The sequence below is a fragment of the Lampetra fluviatilis genome, chromosome 67, assembly GCF_964198595.1.
Source record: "Lampetra fluviatilis chromosome 67, kcLamFluv1.1, whole genome shotgun sequence".
Lineage (NCBI taxonomy): Eukaryota > Metazoa > Chordata > Hyperoartia > Petromyzontiformes > Petromyzontidae > Lampetra > Lampetra fluviatilis.
This window is the reverse complement of record NC_136341.1, coordinates 2417359-2440815: the sequence shown is the minus strand read 5'-3', so window position 1 is coordinate 2440815 and position 23457 is coordinate 2417359. Positions and strand designations below refer to the sequence as shown.

The window sequence follows — 23457 nt, the reverse complement described above, 5'->3', positions numbered from 1 at the left end:
GGAGCTCACAAGTCCTTGAAAGATCTGGGCAAAGTCCCATCAGTGAGCTCCTCCGGCAGGCAAGGCTGCGTTGGCTGGGTCATGTAGCCCGCATGCCCAGCCACCGCATGCCTAAACAGCTTTTGTTCGGCCGGATCGAGGGGGCTAAACGGGCGCGGCACGGGCTAGAGAAGAGATGGAGTGATGTGGTACAGGAGGACGTGGAGCTGAGTGGACTTGCCGATGACTGGTACCAGCGGTGTCAAGATCGGCCTCAGTGGAGGAGGCTCCTGAAGGACGCTACTGGGCAGTTGGAGGCAGTCGCCCTCCAACAACAACGGAGGGCGGAGGAGCGACGCTCACAACAACGAGCGGAGTGCCGGGTGGCTAAAGCACAGCAAGTTGGCACAGTAGGGGGCACAGGTGGTGCATCAGCCAGTCATCTCGGTCATCTCGGTCAGTCGACCCGTGGCACCTGGGTCTGCCCCGTGACCTCCTGCCAGCGGGCGTTCGACACTTCACGTGGCCTCAGGGTGCACATGGCCTGGCACAAGCGTCGTGGTGACGTCACCGCCACTTAGTGGCGAATGGCGGTTGTTGTTGTTGTGTCTGTGTGTGTGTGTACCTGTGTGTGTGTGCCTGTGTGTGTGTGTACCTGTGTGTGTGTGTACCTGTGTGGGTGTGTCTGTGTGTGTGTGTACCTGTGTGTGTGTCTGTGTGTGTGTGCCTGTGTGTGTGTGTACCTGTACCTGTGTGTGTACCTGTGTGTGTGTGTCTGTGTGTACCTGTACCTGTGTGTGTGTGTCTGTGTGTGTGTCTGTGTGTGTGTATGTGTGTGTACCTGTGTGTGTGTGTCTGTGTGTGTGTGCCTGTGTGTGTGTGTCTATGTGTGTGTGTGTCTGTGTGTGTGTGTACCTGTGTGTGTGTGCCTGTGTGTGTGTACCTGTGTGTGTACCTGTGTGTGTGTGTGTCTGTGTGTGTGTGTCTATGTGTGTGTGTGTCTGTGTGTGTGTGCCTGTGTGTGTGTGTGTGCCTGTGTGTGTGTGTACCTGTGTGTGTGTGTCTATGTGTGTGTGTGTCTGTGTGTGTGTGTGTGTACCTGTGTGTGTGTGTCTATGTGTGTGTGTGTCTGTGTGTGTGTGCCTGTGTGTGTGTGTCTGTGTGTGTGTGCCTGTGTGTGTGTGTGTCTATGTGTGTGTGTGAGCCTGTGTGTGTGTGTCTGTCTGTGTGTGTACCTGTACCTGTCTGTGTGTACCTGTGTGTGTGTGCCTGTGTGTGTGCGTGTACCTGTGTGTGTGTGTACCTGTCTGTGTGTGTGTACCTGTGTGTGTACCTGTGTGTGTACCTGTGTGTGTACCTGTGTGTGTGTGTGTCTGTGTGTGTACCTGTGTGTGTCTTTCTGTGTGTGTGTACCTGTGTGTGTACCTGTGTGTGTGTGCCTGTGTGTGTGTACCTGTGTGTGTGTGTGTCTGTGTGTGTGTGTGTACCTGTGTGTGTGTGTGTCTGTGTGTGTACCTGTGTGTGTCTTTCTGTGTGTGTGTACCTGTGTGTGTACCTGTGTGTGTGTGCCTGTGTGTGTCTTTCTGTGTGTGTGTACCTGTGTGTGTCTTTCTGTGTGTGTGTACCTGTGTGTGTACCTGTGTGTGTGTGCCTGTGTGTGTGTGCCTGTGTGTGTGTGTGTGTCTGTGTGTGTACCTGTGTGTGTGTGTGTCTGTGTGTGTGCACAGACGCTGTACACAAGCGCCTACCTCGCTATGTACAATATCTGCTTCACGTCGCTACCCATTCTGGTGTACGGCCTCACGGAGCAAAACCTCCCCCTTGACGTGTTGGAGGCAAACCCCCTCACCTACCGGTACTCGCTCAGCTACCCACTCAGCTACCCACTCAGCTACCCCCTCACCTACCCACTCAGCTACCCACTCAGCTACCCACTCAGCTACCCACTCACCTACCGGTACTCGCTCAGCAACCCACTCAGCTACCCACTCAGCTACCCACTCAGCTACCCACTCAGCTACCCACTCACCTACCGGTACTCACTCAGCTACCCACTCAGCTACCCACTCAGCTACCCATTCAGCTACCCACTCAGCTACCCATTCAGCTACCCACTCAGCTACCCCCTCACCTACCGGTACTCGCTCAGCTACCCACTCAGCTACCCACTCAGCTACCCATTCAGCTACCCACTCAGCTACCCATTCAGCTACCCACTCAGCTACCCACTCACCTACCCACTCACCTACCGGTACTCACTCAGCTACCCACTCAGCTACCCACTCAGCTACCCATTCAGCTACCCACTCAGCTACCCACCTACCTACCCACTCACCTACCCACTCAGCTACCCACTCAGCTACCCACTCACCTACCCACCCAGCTACCCACCTACCTACCCACTCACCTACCGGTACTCGCTCAGCTACCCACTCAGCTACCCACTCAGCTACCCATTCAGCTACCCACTCAGCTACCCACCTACCTACCCACTCACCTACCCACTCAGCTACCCACTCAGCTACCCACTCACCTACCCACTCAGCTACCCACTCAGCTACCCACTCAGCTACCCACTCACCTACCGGTACTCGCTCAGCTACCCACTCAGCTACCCACTCACCTACCCACTCAGCTACCCACTCAGCTACCCACTCAGCTACCCACTCACCTACCGGTACTCACTCAGCTACCCACTCAGCTACCCACTCAGCTACCCACTCACCTACCGGTACTCGCTCAGCTACCCACTCAGCTACCCACTCAGCTACCCATTCAGCTACCCACTCAGCTACCCATTCAGCTACCCATTCAGCTACCCATTCAGCTACCCACTCAGCTACCCACTCAGCTACCCACTCAGCTACCCATTCAGCTACCCACTCAGCTACCCATTCAGCTACCCACTCAGCTACCCATTCAGCTACCCATTCAGCTACCCATTCAGCTACCCACTCAGCTACCCACTCAGCTACCCACTCACCTACCCCCTCACCTACCGGTACTCACTCAGCTACCCACTCAGCTACTCACTCAGCTACCCACTCACCTACCCACTCACCTTCCCACTCACCTTCCCACTCACCTACCCACTCACCTGCCCACTTAGCTACCCACTCAACTACCCACTCACCTACCCACTCACCTTCCCACTCACCTACCCACTCACCTGCCCACTTAGCTAACCACTCAACTACCCACTCACCTACCCACTCACATACCCACTCACCTGCCCACTCAGCTACCCACTCAGCTACCCACTCAGCTACCCACTCAGCTACCCACCCAGCTACCCACCCACTCAGCTTCCCACTCACCTACCCACTCAACTACCCACTCACCTACCCACTCACTTACCCACTCACATACCCACTCACCTGCCCACTCAGCTACCCACTCAGCTACCCACTCAGCTACCCACCCAGCTACCCACCCACTCAGCTTCCCACTCACCTACCCACTCACCTACCCACTCACCTGCCCATTCAGCTACCCACTCAGCTACCCACTCACTTACTCACTCACCGGCCCACTCACCTACCCACTCACCTGCCCATTCAGCTACCCACTCAGCTACCCACTCACTTACTCACTCACCGGCCCACTCACCTACCCACTCACCTGCCCATTCAGCTACCCACTCAGCTACCCACTCACTTACTCACTCACCGGCCCACTCACCTACCCACTCACCTGCCCATTCAGCTACCCACTCAGCTACCCACTCACTTACTCACTCACCGGCCCACTCACCTACCCACTCACCTGCCCATTCAGCTACCCACTCAGCTACCCACTCACTTACTCACTCACCGGCCCACTCACCTACCCACTCACCTGCCCATTCAGCTACCCACTCAGCTACCCACTCACTTACTCACTCACCGGCCCACTCACCTACCCACTCACCTGCCCATTCAGCTACCCACTCAGCTACCCACTCACTTACTCACTCACCGGCCCACTCACCTACCCACTCACCTGCCCACTCAGCTACCCACTCAGCTACCGGTACACGCCTACCCACAGTGATGGTGGTGATGATGACGGTGATGGTGATGATGGCGGTGATGGTGGTGATGGCGATGATTGTGATGATGGTGATGGTGGTGGTGATGACGGTGACAATAATGGTGGTGACGATGGTGGTGAAGGTGGTGATGGCGGTGATGATGATGGTGACGGTGATGGTGGTGATGGTGGTGATGCTGGTGACGATGGCGGTGATGGTGATGGTGGTGACGATGGTGATGATGGTGACGGTGATGGTGGTGATGGTGATGATTGTGATGATGGTGATGGTGATGACGGTGACAGTAATGGTGGTGACGATGGTGGTGAAGGTGGTGATGGCGGTGATGGTGGTGATGGTGACGGTGATGGTGGTGATGGTGGTGATGGTGGTGATGGTGATGGTGACGGTGATGGTGGTGATGACGGTGATGGTGGTGACGATGTTGATGGTGACGATGGTGGTGATGGTGGTGACAGTGATGGCGGTGATGATGACGGTGATGATGGTGACGGTGGTGACGTTGGCGGTGATGATGTTGACGATGGTGGCGCTGCTGCTGTTGCAGGGACATCACCCGTAACCGCCTGCTGGTGATGACGGTGATGGTGGTGATGGCGGTGATGGTGTTGACGATGGCGGTGATGGTGATGTTGATGATGACGATGACGGTGATGGTGTTGACGATGGCGATGACGGTGATGGTGATGGTGTTGACGATGGCGGTGACGGTGATGGTGTTGACGATGGCGGTGATGATTGTGCTGTTGATGATGATGATGATGACGGTGATGGTGTTGACGATGGTGGTGATGGTGGTGATGGTGATGATTGTGATGATGGTGATGATTGTGATGATGGTGATGATTGTGATGATGGTGACGGTGATGATGGTGGTGATGATAGTGGTGACGATGTTGACGATGATGATGATGATGATGACGGTGATGATGATGATGACGATGTTGACGATGATGATGATGACGGTGACGGTGATGATGATGATGATGACGGTGATGATGATGATGACGATGTTGACGATGATGATGATGATGACGGTGACGGTGATGATGATGATGATGACGATGTTGACGATGATGATGATGACGGTGATGGTGATGATGATGATGATGACGGTGACGGTGATGATGATGATGACGGTGATGATGATGATGATGATGGTGACGATGATGATGATGACGGTGATGATGACGATGATGACGGTGATGATGATGATGATGATGACGGTGATGATGATGATGATGATGATGACGGTGATGATGGTGATGACGTTGACGATGATGGTGATGATGATGATGACGACGATGATGATGATGACGGTGATGGTGGTGACGATGGCGGTGATGGTGGTGGTGACGATGGCGGTGATGATGGTGACGATGTTGATGATGGTGTTGACGATGGCGCTGCTGCTGCTGCTGCTGCTGTTGCAGGGACATCGCCCGTAACCGCCTGCTGGTGATGACGGTGATGGTGATGGTGTTGATGACGATGACGGTGATGGTGTTGACGATGGCGATGACGGTGATGGTGATGGTGTTGATGACGATGACGGTGATGGTGTTGACGATGGCGATGACGGTGATGGTGATGGTGTTGATGACGATGACGGTGATGGTGTTGACGATGGCGATGACGGTGATGGTGATGGTGTTGATGACGATGACGGTGATGGTGTTGACGATGGCGATGACGGTGATGGTGATGGTGTTGATGACGATGACGGTGATGGTGTTGACGATGGCGATGACGGTGATGGTGATGGTGTTGATGACGATGACGGTGATGGTGTTGACGATGGCGATGACGGTGATGGTGATGGTGTTGATGACGATGACGGTGATGGTGTTGACGATGGCGATGACGGTGATGGTGATGGTGTTGATGACGATGACGGTGATGGTGTTGACGATGGCGATGACGGTGATGGTGATGGTGTTGATGACGATGACGGTGATGGTGTTGACGATGGCGATGACGGTGATGGTGATGGTGTTGATGACGATGACGGTGATGGTGTTGACGATGGCGATGACGGTGATGGTGATGGTGTTGATGACGATGACGGTGATGGTGTTGACGATGGCGATGACGGTGATGGTGATGGTGTTGATGACGATGACGGTGATGGTGTTGACGATGGCGATGACGGTGATGGTGATGGTGTTGATGACGATGACGGTGATGGTGTTGACGATGGCGATGACGGTGATGGTGATGGTGTTGATGACGATGACGGTGATGGTGTTGACGATGGCGATGACGGTGATGGTGATGGTGTTGATGACGATGACGGTGATGGTGTTGACGATGGCGATGACGGTGATGGTGATGGTGTTGATGACGATGACGGTGATGGTGTTGACGATGGCGATGACGGTGATGGTGATGGTGTTGATGACGATGACGGTGATGGTGTTGACGATGGCGATGACGGTGATGGTGATGGTGTTGATGACGATGACGGTGATGGTGTTGACGATGGCGATGACGGTGATGGTGATGGTGTTGATGACGATGACGGTGATGGTGTTGACGATGGCGATGACGGTGATGGTGATGGTGTTGATGACGATGACGGTGATGGTGTTGACGATGGCGATGACGGTGATGGTGATGGTGTTGATGACGATGACGGTGATGGTGTTGACGATGGCGATGACGGTGATGGTGATGGTGTTGATGACGATGACGGTGATGGTGTTGACGATGGCGATGACGGTGATGGTGATGGTGTTGATGACGATGACGGTGATGGTGTTGACGATGGCGATGACGGTGATGGTGATGGTGTTGATGACGATGACGGTGATGGTGTTGACGATGGCGATGACGGTGATGGTGATGGTGTTGATGACGATGACGGTGATGGTGTTGACGATGGCGATGACGGTGATGGTGATGGTGTTGATGACGATGACGGTGATGGTGTTGACGATGGCGATGACGGTGATGGTGATGGTGTTGATGACGATGACGGTGATGGTGTTGACGATGGCGATGACGGTGATGGTGATGGTGTTGATGACGATGACGGTGATGGTGTTGACGATGGCGATGACGGTGATGGTGATGGTGTTGATGACGATGACGGTGATGGTGTTGACGATGGCGATGACGGTGATGGTGATGGTGTTGATGACGATGACGGTGATGGTGTTGACGATGGCGATGACGGTGATGGTGATGGTGTTGATGACGATGACGGTGATGGTGTTGACGATGGCGATGACGGTGATGGTGATGGTGTTGATGACGATGACGGTGATGGTGTTGACGATGGCGATGACGGTGATGGTGATGGTGTTGATGACGATGACGGTGATGGTGTTGACGATGGCGATGACGGTGATGGTGATGTTGATGATGACGATGACGGTGATGGTGTTGACGATGGCGATGACGGTGATGGTGATGGTGATGTTGATGATGACGATGACGGTGATGGTGATGGTGATGTTGACGATGACGGTGATGGTGATGGTGTTGGCGATGGCGATGACGGTGATGGTGTTGACGATGGCGTTGATGATTGTGCTGTTGATGATGATGATGACGCTGATGGTGTTGACGATGGTGGTGATTGTGATGATGGTGATGATTGTGATGATGGTGATGATTGTGATGATGGTAATGATTGTGATGATGGTGACGGTGATGATGGTGGTGATGATAGTGGTGACGATGTTGACGATGATGATGATGATGACGGTGACGGTGATGATGATGATGATGACGATGTTGACGATGATGATGATGATGACGGTGACGGTGATGATGATGATGATGATGACGGTGATGATGATGATGATGACGGTGACGGTGATGATGATGATGATGACGATGTTGACGATGATGATGATGATGACGGTGACGGTGATGATGATGATGATGACGGTGATGATGATGATGATGACGGTGACGGTGATGATGATGATGATGACGGTGACGGTGATGATGATGATGATGACGGTGACGATGATGATGATGATGACGGTGACGGTGATGATGATGATGATGACGGTGACGGTGATGATGATGATGATGATGACGGTGATGGTGATGATGATGATGATGACGGTGACGGTGATGATGATGATGATGACGGTGATGATGATGATGACGATGTTGACGATGATGATGATGATGACGGTGACGGTGATGATGATGATGATGACGATGTTGACGATGATGATGATGACGGTGATGGTGATGATGATGATGATGACGGTGACGGTGATGATGATGATGACGGTGATGATGATGATGATGATGGTGACGATGATGATGATGACGGTGATGATGACGATGATGACGGTGATGATGATGATGATGATGACGGTGATGATGATGATGATGATGATGACGGTGATGATGGTGATGACGTTGACGATGATGGTGATGATGATGATGACGACGATGATGATGATGACGGTGATGGTGGTGACGATGGCGGTGATGGTGGTGGTGACGATGGCGGTGATGATGGTGACGATGTTGATGATGGTGTTGACGATGGCGCTGCTGCTGCTGCTGCTGCTGCTGTTGCAGGGACATCGCCCGTAACCGCCTGCTGGTGATGACGGTGATGGTGGTGATGACGATGATGACGATGATGATGATGACGGTGACGGTGATGGTGATGGTGATGTTGATGATGACGATGACGGTGATGGTGTTGGCGATGGCGATGACGGTGATGGTGATGGTGTTGGCGATGGCGATGACGGTGATGGTGATGTTGATGATGACGATGACGGTGATGGTGTTGATGATGACGATGACGGTGATGGTGATGGTGTTGGCGATGGCGATGACGGTGATGGTGTTGACGATGGCGTTGATGATTGTGCTGTTGATGATGATGATGACGCTGATGGTGTTGACGATGGTGGTGATTGTGATGATGGTGATGATTGTGATGATGGTGATGATTGTGATGATGGTAATGATTGTGATGATGGTGACGGTGATGATGGTGGTGATGATAGTGGTGACGATGTTGACGATGATGATGATGATGATGACGGTGACGGTGATGATGATGATGATGACGATGTTGACGATGATGATGATGATGACGGTGACGGTGATGATGATGATGATGATGACGGTGATGATGATGATGATGACGGTGACGGTGATGATGATGATGATGACGATGTTGACGATGATGATGATGATGACGGTGACGGTGATGATGATGATGATGACGGTGATGATGATGATGATGACGGTGACGGTGATGATGATGATGATGACGGTGACGGTGATGATGATGATGATGACGGTGACGATGATGATGATGATGACGGTGACGGTGATGATGATGATGATGATGACGGTGACGGTGATGGTGATGATGACGATGATGGTGACGGTGATGATGATGATGATGACGGTGATGATGATGATGATGACGGTGATGACGATGATGATGACGGTGATGATGGTGATGACGTTGACGATGATGGTGATGATGATGATGACGACGGTGATGATGATGACGGTGATGGTGTTGACGATGGCGGTGATGATTGTGCTGTTGATGATGATGATGATGACGGTGATGATGACGGTGACGGTGATGATGATGATGACGACGGTGATGATGATGACGGTGATGGTGTTGACGATGGCGGTGATGATTGTGCTGTTGATGATGATGATGACGGTGATGATGACGGTGACGGTGATGATGATGACGATGACGGTGATGATGATGACGATGACGGTGATGATGATGATGACAGTGACGGTGATGATGATGACGATGACGGTGATGATGATGATGATGATGATGACGGTGATGATGATGATGGTGACGGTGATGATGTTGTTGACGATGGCGCTGCTGCTGCTGCTGTTGCTGTTGCAGGGACATTGCCCATAACCGCCTGCTGGCTCCGCCTGCGTTCCTGCGCTGGACGCTGCTAGGGCTGCTGCACGCCGCCGCCGTCTTCATGGGGCCCTGCAGCCTCCTGCTGCTGCCGCAGAGCGCCATGCTCGCCAGCGGAGAGGTCTCATCATCATCATCGTCGTCATCGTCGTCATCATCGTCGTCGTCATCGTCATCATCGTCATCGTCATCGTCATCATCGTCATCATCGTCATCATCATCATCGTCATCATCCTCATCGTCATCATCATCGTCGTCATCATCATCATCGTCATCATCATCATCGTGATCATGCCGCAGAGCGCCATGCTCGCCAGCGGAGAGGTCTCATCATCATCATCGTCGTCATCGTCGTCATCATCGTCGTCGTCATCGTCATCATCGTCATCGTCATCATCGTCATCATCGTCATCATCATCATCATCGTCATCGTCATCATCGTCATCATCCTCATCATCATCATCATCATCGTCATCATCATCGTCATCATCATCATCATCGTGATCATGCCGCAGAGCGCCATTGCTGGCCAGCGGAGAGGTCTCATCATCATCATTGTCATGGCCATCATCATCGGCGGTGATGGCGGTGGTGGTGGTGGTGGTGGTGATGGTGGCGGCGGCGGTGGTGGTGGTGGTGGTGGTGGCGGTGGTGGCGGCGGTGGTGGCGGTGGTGGTGGTGGTGGCGGCGGTGGTGGTGGTGGTGGTGGCAGCGGTGGCGGTGGTGGTGGTGATGGTCGCGGCGGTGGTGGTGGTGGCGGTGGTGGTGGTGGTGGTGGTGGTGATGGTGGCGGCGGTGGCGGTGGTGGTGGTGGCGGTGATGGTGGCGGCGGTGGTGGTGGTGGTGGTGATGGTGGCAGCGGTGGCGGTGGTGGTGGTGGCGGTGGTGGTGGTGGTGGTGGCGGTGGCGGTGGTGGTGGTGGCGGTGGTGGTGGTGGTGACGGTGGTGGTGGCGGCGGTGGTGGTGGTGGCGGTGGTGGTGGTGGTGGTGGCGGTGGTGGTGGTGGTGGTGGTGGCGGTGGTGGTGGTGGTGGTGGGCGTGGAGATCGATGCCTCCGTTCTGCTCTTTGCGTTCACACAGATCCAGGGCCAGTGGAGCTTCGGGACTCTGGTCTTCTCCACCATGGTCATCTGCGTCAACGTCAAGGTGAGACCCACAGACTCACAGACCCACAGACTCACACTGAGACCCACAGACTCACACAGAGACCCACAGACTCACATAGAGTCCCACAGACTCACACAGAGACCCACAGACTCACACAGAGACCCACAGACTCACATAGAGACCCGCAAACACACACAGAGACCCACAGACTCACACAGAGACCCACAGACTCACATAGAGACCCACAGACTCACACAGAGACCCACATACTCACACAGAGACCCACAGACTCACACAGAGACCCACAGACTCACACAGAGACCCACAGACTCACACAGAGACCCACAGACTCACACAGAGACCCACAAACACACACAGAGACCCACATACTCACACAGAGACCCACAGACTCACATAGAGACCCGCAAACACACACAGAGACCCACAGACTCACACAGAGACCCACAGACTCACATAGAGACCCATAGACTCACACAGAGACCCACAGACTCACACAGAGACCCACAGACTCACACAGAGACCCACAGACTCACACAGAGACCCACAGACTCACATAGAGATCCACAGACTCACACAGAGACCCACAGACTCACGCAGAGACCCACAGACTCACGCAGAGACCCACAGACTCACGCAGAGACCCACAGACTCACGCAGAGACCCACAGACTCACGCAGAGACCCACAGACTCACACAGAGACCCACAGACTCACATAGAGACCCACAGACTCACACAGAGACCCACAGACTCACACAGAGACCCACAGACTCACGCAGAGACCCACAGACTCACACAGAGACCCACAGACTCACGCAGAGACCCACAGACTCACACAGAGACCCACAGACTCACATAGAGATCCACAGACTCACACAGAGACCCACAGACTCACACAGAGACCCACAGACTCACACAGAGACCCACAGACTCACGCAGAGACCCACAGACTCACGCAGAGACCCACAGACTCACGCAGAGACCCACAGACTCACGCAGAGACCCACAGACTCACACAGAGACCCACAGACTCACACAGAGACCCACAGACTCACGCAGAGACCCACAGACTCACGCAGAGACCCACAGACTCACACAGAGACCCACAGACTCAGAGACACGTTTTGCAGGAGTTTCCTGATGATGGTGGTGGCGATGGTGATGATGATGACGATGGTGATGATGGTGACGATGGTGGTGATGGTGGTGATGGTGGTGATGATGACGATGGTGATGATGGTGGTGATGGTGGTGATGGTGATGGTGGTTGTGGGTGTGATGATGCTGATGGTGGTTGTGAGTGTGATGGTGCTGATGGTGCTGATGGTGCTGATGGTGCTGATGGTGCTGATGGTGGTGCTGATGGTGCTGCTGGTGCTGGTGGTGATGGTGGTGCTGATGATGGTGCCGATGGTGGTGATGCTGATGGGTGGTGATGGTGATGATGATGATGGTGGTGATGGTGATGGTGATGCTGATGGTTGTGGGTGTGATGGTGCTGATGATGGTGATGGTGGTGATAGTGATGGTGCTGCTGGTGGTGATGGTGCTGCTGGTGGTGGTGCTGATGGTGGTGATGGTGATGATGGTGCTGATGGTGGTGATGGTGCTGCTGGTGGTGGTGATGATGGTGATGATGGTGCTGATGGTGGTGATGGTGATGGTGCTGATGGTGGTGATGGTGCTGCTGGTGGTGGTGATGATGGTGATGATGGTGCTGATGGTGGTGATGGTGATGGTGCTGATGGTGATGATGGTGCTGATGGTGGTGGTGATGATGATGGTGCTGATGGTGGTGATGGTGATGATGCTGGTGGTGGTGGTGGTGGTGATGATGGTGATGATGGTGGTGATGGTGGTGGTGATGATGGTGGTGATGGTGCTGATGGTGGTGGTGATGATGGTGATGATGGTGGTGATGGTGGTGGTGATGATGGTGGTGATGGTGCTGATGGTGGTGGTGATGATGGTGATGATGGTGGTGATGGTGGTGGTGATGATGGTGGTGATGGTGCTGCTGGTGGTGATGATGATGGTGATGATGGTGGTGATGGTGGTGGTGATGATGGTGGTGATGGTGCTGATGGTGGTGGTGATGATGGTGCTGATGGTGGTGATGATGATGATGATGATGCTGGTGGTGGTGATGATGGTGGTGATGGTGGTGATGGTGCTGCTGGTGGTGGTGATGATGGTGATGATGGTGGTGATGGTGATGATGATGATGCTGGTGGTGGTGATGATGGTGCTGATGGTGGTGATGGTGATGGTGCTGATGGTGGTGATGGTGCTGCTGGTGGTGGTGATGATGGTGATGATGGTGGTGATGGTGCTGCTGATGGTGGTGATGATGGTGCTGATGGTGGTGATGGTGATGATGCTGGTGGTGGTGATGGTGCTGATGGTGGTGGTGATGATGGTGATGATGGTGCTGATGGTGGTGATGGTGGTGGTGATGATGGTGCTGCTGGTGGTGGTGATGATGGTGGTGGTGATGATGGTGATGATGGTGCTGCTGGTGGTGATGATGGTGATGATGGTGCTGATGGTGGTGATGATGGTGCTGCTGGTGGTGGTGATGATGGTGCTGATGGTGGTGATGGTGATGATGATGATGCTGGTGGTGGTGATGATGGTGCTGATGGTGGTGATGGTGATGGTGCTGATGGTGGTGATGGTGATGATGATGATGCTGGTGGTGGTGATGGTGGTGCTGATGGTGATGATGGTGATGGTGCTGATGGTGGTGATGGTGCTGCTGGTGGTGGTGATGATGGTGATGATGGTGGTGATGGTGATGATGATGATGCTGGTGGTGGTGATGATGGTGCTGATGGTGGTGATGGTGATGATGATGATGCTGGTGGTGGTGATGGTGGTGCTGATGGTGATGATGGTGATGGTGCTGATGGTGGTGATGGTGCTGCTGGTGGTGGTGATGATGGTGATGATGGTGGTGATGGTGATGATGATGATGCTGGTGGTGGTGATGATGGTGCTGATGGTGGTGATGGTGATGATGGTGATGATGGTGCTGATGGTGGTGGTGATGATGGTGCTGATGGTGGTGATGGTGATGATGGTGATGGTGATGGTGCTGATGGTGGTGGTGATGATGGTGATGATGGTGGTGATGGTGCTGCTGATGGTGGTGATGATGGTGCTGATGGTGGTGATGGTGGTGATGATGGTGCTGATGGTGGTGATGGTGATGATGCTGGTGGTGGTGATGGTGCTGATGGTGGTGGTGATGATGGTGATGATGGTGGTGATGGTGATGATGGTGCTGCTGGTGGTGGTGATGATGGTGATGATGATGGTGATGATGGTGATGATGGTGGTGATGGTGCTGCTGATGGTGGTGATGGTGGTGATGATGGTGCTGATGGTGGTGATGGTGATGATGCTGGTGGTGGTGATGGTGCTGATGGTGGTGGTGATGATGGTGATGATGGTGGTGATGGTGATGATGGTGCTGCTGGTGGTGGTGATGATGGTGATGATGGTGCTGATGGTGGTGGTGATGATGGTGGTGATGGTGATGATGGTGCTGCTGGTGGTGATGGTGGTGGTGATGATGGTGCTGCTGGTGGTGATGATGGTGATGATGGTGCTGATGGTGGTGATGGTGCTGCTGGTGGTGGTGATGATGGTGCTGATGGTGATGATGATGGTGATGATGGTGCTGATGGTGCTGCTGGTGGTGGTGATGATGGTGCTGATGGTGATGATGTTGGTGATGGTGCTGATGGTGATGATGATGCTGCTGGTGGTGATGATGGTGCTGATGGTGGTGATGGTGGTGATGGTGCTGATGGTGATGATGGTGCTGATGGTGATGATGGTGATGATGGTGGTGATGGTGATGATGGTGCTGATGGTGATGATGGTGCTGCTGGTGGTGGTGATGATGGTGCTGATGGTGGTGATGGTGGTGATGGTGCTGATGGTGGTGATGGTGGTGATGGTGCTGCTGGTGGTGGTGATGATGGTGCTGCTGGTGGTGATGGTGATGGTGCTGATGGTGATGATGGTGCTGATGGTGGTGGTGATGATGATGGTGCTGCTGGTGATGGTGCTGATGGTGGTGATGGTGATGATGGTGCTGATGGTGGTGATGGTGATGATGATGGTGCTGCTGGTGATGGTGCTGATGGTGGTGATGGTGATGATGGTGCTGATGGTGGTGATGGTGCTGCTGGTGGTGGTGATGATGATGATGATGGTGCTGATGGTGGTGATGGTGCTGATGGTGATGATGGTGCTGATGGTGCTGATGGTGGTGGTGATGATGGTGCTGCTGGTGATGATGGTGCTGATGGTGGTGGTGATGATGATGGTTGTTGGTGTGATGGTGGTGATGGTGATAATGATGACGATGGTGCTGCTGGTGATGATGATGATGGTGGTGATAGTGATAATGATGATGATGATGGTGGTGCTGATGATGGTGTTGATGATGGTGATGATGATGGTGATGATGATGATGGTGATGATGGTGATGGTGATGGTGCTGCTGGTGATGATGATGTTTCTGATGATGGTGATGATGATGATGGTGCTGATGATGACGATGATGATGGTGTTGATGATGATGATGATGCTGCTGGTGGTGGTGATGATGGTGGTGATAGTGATGATGATGGTGCTGCTGGTGGTGATGGTGCTGGTGGTGTTGATGATGATGATGGTGATGATGGTGGTGATGGTGCTGGTGGTGTTGATGATGATGATGGTGATGATGGTGGTGATGGTGCTGGTGGTGGTGATGATGTTGCTGATGGTGGTGGTGGTGCTGCTGGTGTTGATGGTGCTGTTGATGATAGTGCTGATGGTGGTGATGATGTTGCTGATGATGATGGTGCTGATGGTGGTGGTGGTGCTGCTGGTGTTGATGGTGCTGATGGTGATGATGATGATGGTGCTGATGATGATGGTGCTGATGATGATGATGGTGATGGTGCTGATGATGGTGGTGATGGTGGTGATGATGTTGCTGATGATGATGGTGCTGATGGTGATGATGATGATGGTGCTGATGATGATGATGGTGATGGTGCTGATGATAGTGCTGATGGTGGTGATGATGTTGCTGATGATGATGGTGCTGATGGTGGTGGTGGTGCTGCTGATGATGATGGTGCTGATGGTGATGATGATGATGGTGCTGATGATGATGATGGTGATGGTGCTGATGATAGTGCTGATGGTGGTGATGATGTTGCTGATGATGATGGTGCTGATGGTGGTGGTGGTGCTGCTGGTGTTGATGGTGCTGATGGTGATGATGATGATGGTGCTGATGCTGATGATGGTGATGATGGTGCTGCTGGTGGTGATGATGATGATGGTGCTGATGGTGATGGTGCTGATGGTGCTGCTGATGGTGGTGATGTTGCTGATGATGGTGATGATGATGGTGGTGATGATGATGATGATGGTGATGATGATGATGGTGATGATGATGATGGTGCTGATGGTGCTGCTGGTGGTGGTGATGTTGCTGATGATGGTGATGATGATGATGATGGTGATGATGGTGATGATGATGGTGCTGCTGGTGGTGATGACGATGATGGTGATGATGGTGATGATGATGGTGATGACGATGATGGTGATGATGGTGCTGCTGGTGGTGATGATGATGATGATGGTGATGATGGTGGTGTTGATGGTGATGATGGTGATGATGGTGGTGATGATGGTGATGATGGTGATGATGGTGGTGATGATGGTGATGATGGTGGTGTTGATGGTGATGATGGTGATGATGGTGGTGTTGATGGTGATGATGGTGATGATGGTGGTGTTGATGGTGATGATGATGATGGTGCTGCTGGTGATGGTGCTGCTGATGGTGATGATGATGATGGTGATGATGATGATGGTGATGATGATGATGGTGCTGCTGGTGTTGATGGTGATGATGATGATGATGCTGCTGGTGGTGATGATGATGATGGTGGTGGTGATGGTGATGATGATGATGATGGTGCTGCTGGTGTTGATGGTGGTGATGATGATGATGGTGGTGATGTTGCTGATGGTGATGATGATGATGGTGATGATGATGATGGCTGCCCCCGTCTCTCCGCCCCACCCAGCTGGCGCTCGACACGCACCACTGGACGTGGCTGAGTCACGTGGCCACGTGGGGCTCCCTGGGATTCTACTTCCTGTTCTCCGCACTCTTCGGATCTGCCCTCTGGTGGGTGGGGGGAGGTCACCTGGGGGTCACGGGGGGTCACAGGGGGGTCACCTGGGGGGGGGGGGTCACGTGGGGCTCCCTGGGGTTCTACTTCCTGTTCTCCGCACTCTTCGGATCTGCCCTCTGGTGGGTGGGGGGAGGTCACCTGGGGGTCACGGGGGGTCACAGGGGGGTCACCTGGGGGGGGGGTCACGTGGGGCTCCCTGGGGTTCTACTTCCTGTTCTCCGCACTCTTCGGATCTGCCCTCTGGTGGGTGGGGGGAGGTCACCTGGGGGTCACGGGGGGTCACATGGGGGTCACCTGGGGGGGGGGGGTCACGTGGGGCTCCCTGGGGTTCTACTTCCTGTTCTCCGCACTCTTCGGATCTGCCCTCTGGTGGGTGGGGGGAGGTCACCTGGGGGTCACGGGGGGTCACAGGGGGGTCACCTGGGGGGGGGGGTCACGTGGGGCTCCCTGGGGTTCTACTTCCTGTTCTCCGCACTCTTCGGATCTGCCCTCTGGTGGGTGGGGGGAGGTCACCTGGGGGTCACGGGGGGTCACAGGGGGGTCACCTGGGGGGGGGGGTCACGTGGGGCTCCCTGGGGTTCTACTTCCTGTTCTCCGCACTCTTCGGATCTGCCCTCTGGTGGGTGGGGGGAGGTCACCTGGGGGTCACGGGGGGTCACAGGGGGGTCACCTGGGGGGGGGGGTCACGTGGGGCTCCCTGGGGTTCTACTTCCTGTTCTCCGCACTCTTCGGATCTGCCCTCTGGTGGGTGGGGGAGGGGGGGGTCACCTCGGGGGGGGGGTCACGGGGGGGTCACCTGGGGGGGGTCACCTGGGGGGGGGGGTCACAGGGGTCACAGGGGGGTCACCTGGGGGGTTCATCTGGGGGTCACGGGTCACAGGGGGGTCACCTGGGGGGGGGTCACCTGAGGGGTTCATCTGGGGGGGTCACAGGGGTCACAGGGGGTTCACCTGGGGGGTTCATCTGGGGGTCACAGGGGTCACAGGGGGGTCACCTGGGGGGGTCACTTGGGGGGTTCATCTGGGGGGGTCACAGGGGTCACAGGGGGGTCACCTGGGGGGGTCATCTGGGGGTCACGAGGGGTCATTTGGGGGGGTCATCTGGGGGAGTCGCGGGGGTCACAGGAGGGGTCACCTGGGGGGGTCATCTGGGGGGAGTCATCTGGGGATCACGGGGTGGTCACCTGGGGAGGTCATCTGGGGGGGTCACGGGGGGTCACGGGGGGTCACCTGGGGGTCAACTGGTGTGTGCTGCGTGTGCTGGTAAAATGTGATTAAACACAGACACGGAAACAGCGTGGGCAGACCCACACGCACTTTACTTCTAATTAGCAATCTTTGTAAGAACGTTAATCAACCGGGCTACGCGCTAACTGTGTGTTAGCCGACCCTCTGTGTTGCATTGCATTACACTTCTTAATTTTACTAAATTTGCTTTTAATTTCGATTTAAAGCTTTCGTGACTGCAGGGATTCATCTTCTTGGTTCTTTCGGTAAAGTCACGTAGAAGGGAAGTAATACAATCATTAAACATAATAAAATACAATTCTCACGACGTTTCGGACACAACGCAAGCAGCCGTCCTCAGGTGAAGAACAGGGCTGTCGGAAAGACAGCGTCTGAATGAGCACCACCAAGCTTGGCAGCGTATATTTAAGCTCTAACCCAGGCTGCCAAGCTTGGTGGGCGTGCATGCTGCTGCTGCGTCACCAGGACATGGTGGGCGTGGTGCGCATGTCTGTGTGTCACTGTCTGTGTGTCTGTGTGTGTCACTGTGTGTGTGTCTGTGTGTGTGTGTGTCTGTGTGTCACTGGCTGTGTGTCACTGTGTGTGTGTCTGTGTGTCTGTGTGTCACTGTGTGTGTGTCTGTGTGTCACTGTGTGTGTGTCTGTGTGTGTGTGTCTGTGTGTCACTGTATGTGTGTCACTGTGTGTGTGTCTGTGTGTGTGTCTGTGTCACTGTGTGTGTGTGTGTCTGTGTGTGTGTCTGTGTGTCACTGTGTGTGTGTGTGTCTGTGTCACTGTGTGTGTGTGTGTCTGTGTGTGTCACTGTGTGTGTGTGTGTCTGTGTGTGTGTCACTGTGTGTCACTGTGTGTCACTGTGTGTCTGTGTTTGTGCAGGCCCCTGCTGCGTCACCAGGACATGGTGGGCGTGGTGCGCATGTCTGTGTGTCACTGTATGTGTGTCTGTGTGTCACTGTGTGTGTGTGTGTCTGTGTGTGTGTGTCACTGTGTGTCTGTGTGTGTCACTATGTCTGTGTGTGTGTCTGTGTGTCACTATGTCTGTGTGTGTGTGTGTACAGGCCCCTACTGCGTCACCAGGACATGGTGGGCGTGGTGCGCATGGCTGTGTGTCACTGTGCGCGTGTCTGTGTGTCACTGTGTGTGTGTCTGTGTGTCACTGTGTGTGTGTGTGTCTGTGTGTGTGTGTCACTATGTCTGTGTGTGTGTGTGTACAGGCCCCTACTGCGTCACCAGGACATGGTGGGCGTGGTGCGCATGGCTGTGTGTCACTGTGCGCGTGTCTGTGTGTCACTGTGTGTGTGTCTGTGTGTCACTGTGTGTGTGTGTGTCTGTGTGTGTGTGTCACTATGTCTGTGTGTGTGTGTGTACAGGCCCCTACTGCGTCACCAGGACATGGTGGGCGTGGTGCGCATGGCTGTGTGTCACTGTGCGCGTGTCTGTGTGTCACTGTGTGTGTGTCTGTGTGTCACTGTGTGTGTGTGTGTCTGTGTGTGTGTGTCACTATGTCTGTGTGTGTGTGTGTACAGGCCCCTACTGCGTCACCAGGACATGGTGGGCGTGGTGCGCATGGCTGTGTGTCACTGTGCGCGTGTCTGTGTGTCACTGTGTGTGTGTCTGTGTGTCACTGTGTGTGTGTGTGTCTGTGTGTGTGTGTCACTATGTCTGTGTGTGTGTGTGTGTACAGGCCCCTACTGCGTCACCAGGACATGGTGGGCGTGGTGCGCATGGCTGTGTGTCACTGTGCGCGTGTCTGTGTGTCACTGTGTGTGTGTGTGTCTGTGTGTGTGTGTCACTATGTCTGTGTGTGTGTCTGTGTGTCACTATGTCTGTGTGTGTGTGTGTGTACAGGCCCCTACTGCGTCACCAGGACATGGTGGGCGTGGTGCGCATGGCTGTGTGTCACTGTGCGCGTGTCTGTGTGTCACTGTGTGTGTGTCTGTGTGTCACTGTGTGTGTGTGTGTCTGTGTGTGTGTGTCACTATGTCTGTCTGTGTGTGTGTGTGTACAGGCCCCTACTGCGTCACCAGGACATGGTGGGCGTGGTGCGCATGGCTGTGTGTCACTGTGCGCGTGTCTGTGTGTCACTGTGTGTGTGTCTGTGTGTCACTGTGTGTGTCTGTGTCTGTGTGTCACTATGTCTGTGTGTGTGTGTGTGTACAGGCCCCTACTGCGTCACCAGGACATGGTGGGCGTGGTGCGCATGGCTGTGTGTCACTGTATGTGTGTCTGTGTGTCACTGTGTGTGTGTGTGTCTGTGTGTGTGTGTCACTGTGTGTGTGTGTGTGTCACTATGTCTGTGTGTGTGTCTGTGTGTCACTATGTCTGTGTGTGTGTGTGTGTGTACAGGCCCCTACTGCGTCACCAGGACATGGTGGGCGTGGTGCGCATGGCTGTGTGTCACTGTCTGTGTGTCACTGTGTGTGTGTCTGTGTGTCACTGTGTGTGTGTGTGTGTCACTATGTCTGTGAGTGTGTCTGTGTGTCACTATGTCTGTGTGTGTGTGTGTGTACAGGCCCCTACTGCGTCACCAGGACATGGTGGGCGTGGTGCGCATGGCTGTGTGTCACTGTCTGTGTGTCACTGTGTGTGTGTCTGTGTGTCACTGTGTGTGTGTGTGTGTCACTATGTCTGTGTGTGTGTCTGTGTGTCACTATGTCTGTGTGTGTGTGTGTGTGTACAGGCCCCTACTGCGTCACCAGGACATGGTGGGCGTGGTGCGCATGGCTGTGTGTCACTGTCTGTGTGTCACTGTGTGTGTGTCTGTGTGTCACTGTGTGTGTGTGTGTGTCACTATGTCTGTGTGTGTGTCTGTGTGTCACTATGTCTGTGTGTGTGTGTGTGTACAGGCCCCTACTGCGTCACCAGGACATGGTGGGCGTGGTGCGCATGGCTGTGTGTCACTGTGCGCGTGTCTGTGTGTCACTGTGTGTGTGTCTGTGTGTCACTATGTCTGTGTGTGTGTGTGTACAGGCCCCTACTGCGTCACCAGGACATGGTGGGCGTGGTGCGCATGGCGCTGTCGGCCGCTCCGTGCGGCCTTGCCGCCCTCGTGGTCGCCACCCTGGCCGCCGTGCCGGACCTCTTCCTGCACGCGCACGCACGCAGCACGCGGCCCACCCTCACGCACGCGCTGCAGGTGACTGCACACGCGCACACACACACGCACACACGTGCACGCGCACACACACACACGCGCACGCACGTGCACGCACACACGCGCACGCACACACACGCGCACGCACGCAGCACGCGGCCCACCCTCACGCACGCACTGCAGGTGACTGCACACGCACGCACGCACACACACACACACACACGCACACACACACACGCACGCACACACGCGCACACAAGTGCACGCACGCAGCACGTGGCCCACCCTCACGCACGCACTGCAGGTGACTGCACACACGCACACATGCGCACACACACACACACACACAAGCACACACACGTGCACACACACACACACACGCACACACACACACGTGCACACACACGTGCACACACACACACGTGCACACACGTGCACGCACACGCGTCCGTCACTATGTAGTCCAGCAGATGTTCTTGCTTGGACCCGGCATGCATCCATGATCTTGTGCGGATGCACCAATGCCGGAACAGCGTGTTGGTAATTACAAGCCCATGGGCTGCACAAAAATCTAGCAGCCTCCTACCGTTATTGAGCTGATCTGGCCCATGCCTTCCAATCACTCCAGACCAGGTGCCAGCATCATGACCAACTCGGGCATTGAAGTCACCCAACAAGATGACTCTATCCCGAGTGGCCACTTTAGCCAGCACCTGTTGACAGGAGGTCATAGAAGGCATCTGACTCGTCGGCCTTGCCTTAATCCCTCCACAGATGTTCGTCTTCGGTGGGGGCATAAGTAACCACGACCACCACTCCTCGCCTCTGGTTGATGGGAAGGCGAACCCAAAGTAGCCTGGGGCTTACAGCTTCCCACACCTCACCGCCACGCTCCCACGCCCCCTTCATTCTTTTGTTCAGAAGAAGAGCCACACCCTGTTGTTTGGCAGTCTCCTGCCCCGAGTAGAGGACTGTCCACCCCTCATGGTGGCAGGAGCCAGAGCCGGTCCACCGGACCTCCTGAATGCCACAGAGATCCAGGCGGTACCGGTCCAGCTCCCGACAGAGGAGTGGCAGCCTCTCCTCCGCAGTGAGCGTTCGAACATTCCACGTGGCCACACGTAGTGGCTTTTTAGTTGTTTCTGGAGGAGCCCCGAGGGTGAAGATTCAGTCTCCTGGCTCCGCCAAATGGGGTTTGGCCAGGAGACGTCATAGACGCCTGTCCCCCCGGGGCCTCCGGCACAAGCTTATTTATAAAATGTTGTGGTCGTGGTTTAGTGATAATGAATTGAAGGTGGAGGGGTTACCAGCCCCTCGCACCCGTCCAGAGCCCACGTTTAGCCGCTGTGGTGGTCACAGACGCCATGAGGGGAGAGGGCCAATCGGAATTGGCCCTCCCCCCCACGGCACTGCCCACGACAGCGTTGCCCGTCCGGCACCACGAGGAGGTAGTGGGTTGTTTTGCCGGACTACAAAGACAAAGATCCCCCGTATAGCCTTAACAGACTGTAGGGGCAAGTGCTGTTAGCGAGCACCTATGAAGGCCGGAACGGTGCACGAGGGGGTGGGTGGCCAGCACCACGCCCGGCCGCCTTTGTCTCCCCAGTGGCGATGTTTGCACACCGCACCAAGTACTCATTTCAGGCCGAGTCGACCTAGGGGAGGCCCAAGACCGGTTCAGGTAATCGTCACCGGTGTTGGCCGTGTCGCCGGGTTCGTAGCGCAGCGTAGCGCTAACCGCTGCACCACCACTCCCACCCCCCCCAGATGGCGGAGAGGAAGAAGCGGAGGAGGGAGCCGTACGGGGCAAACGGCACAGCCCGTCACTCAGAGGTGGGGGCCCCCCCATCCCTCTCCTCCACCCCCCC

The 23457-nt window shown here is 54.7% G+C and overlaps 1 protein-coding gene across 1 annotated transcript in view; it reads left to right on the top strand.

Moving 5' to 3' along the window:
- LOC144952388 (phospholipid-transporting ATPase IF-like) overlaps positions 1-23457 on the top strand; it is a 130739-nt gene that overhangs the window by 103856 nt on the left and 3426 nt on the right. Inside the window, 6 exon segments of the mRNA XM_078882780.1 lie at positions 1707-1834; positions 9891-10032; positions 10992-11057; positions 17142-17245; positions 21466-21631; positions 23357-23422. Of these exon segments, the coding sequence (XP_078738906.1) occupies positions 1707-1834; positions 9891-10032; positions 10992-11057; positions 17142-17245; positions 21466-21631; positions 23357-23422 (672 nt within the window).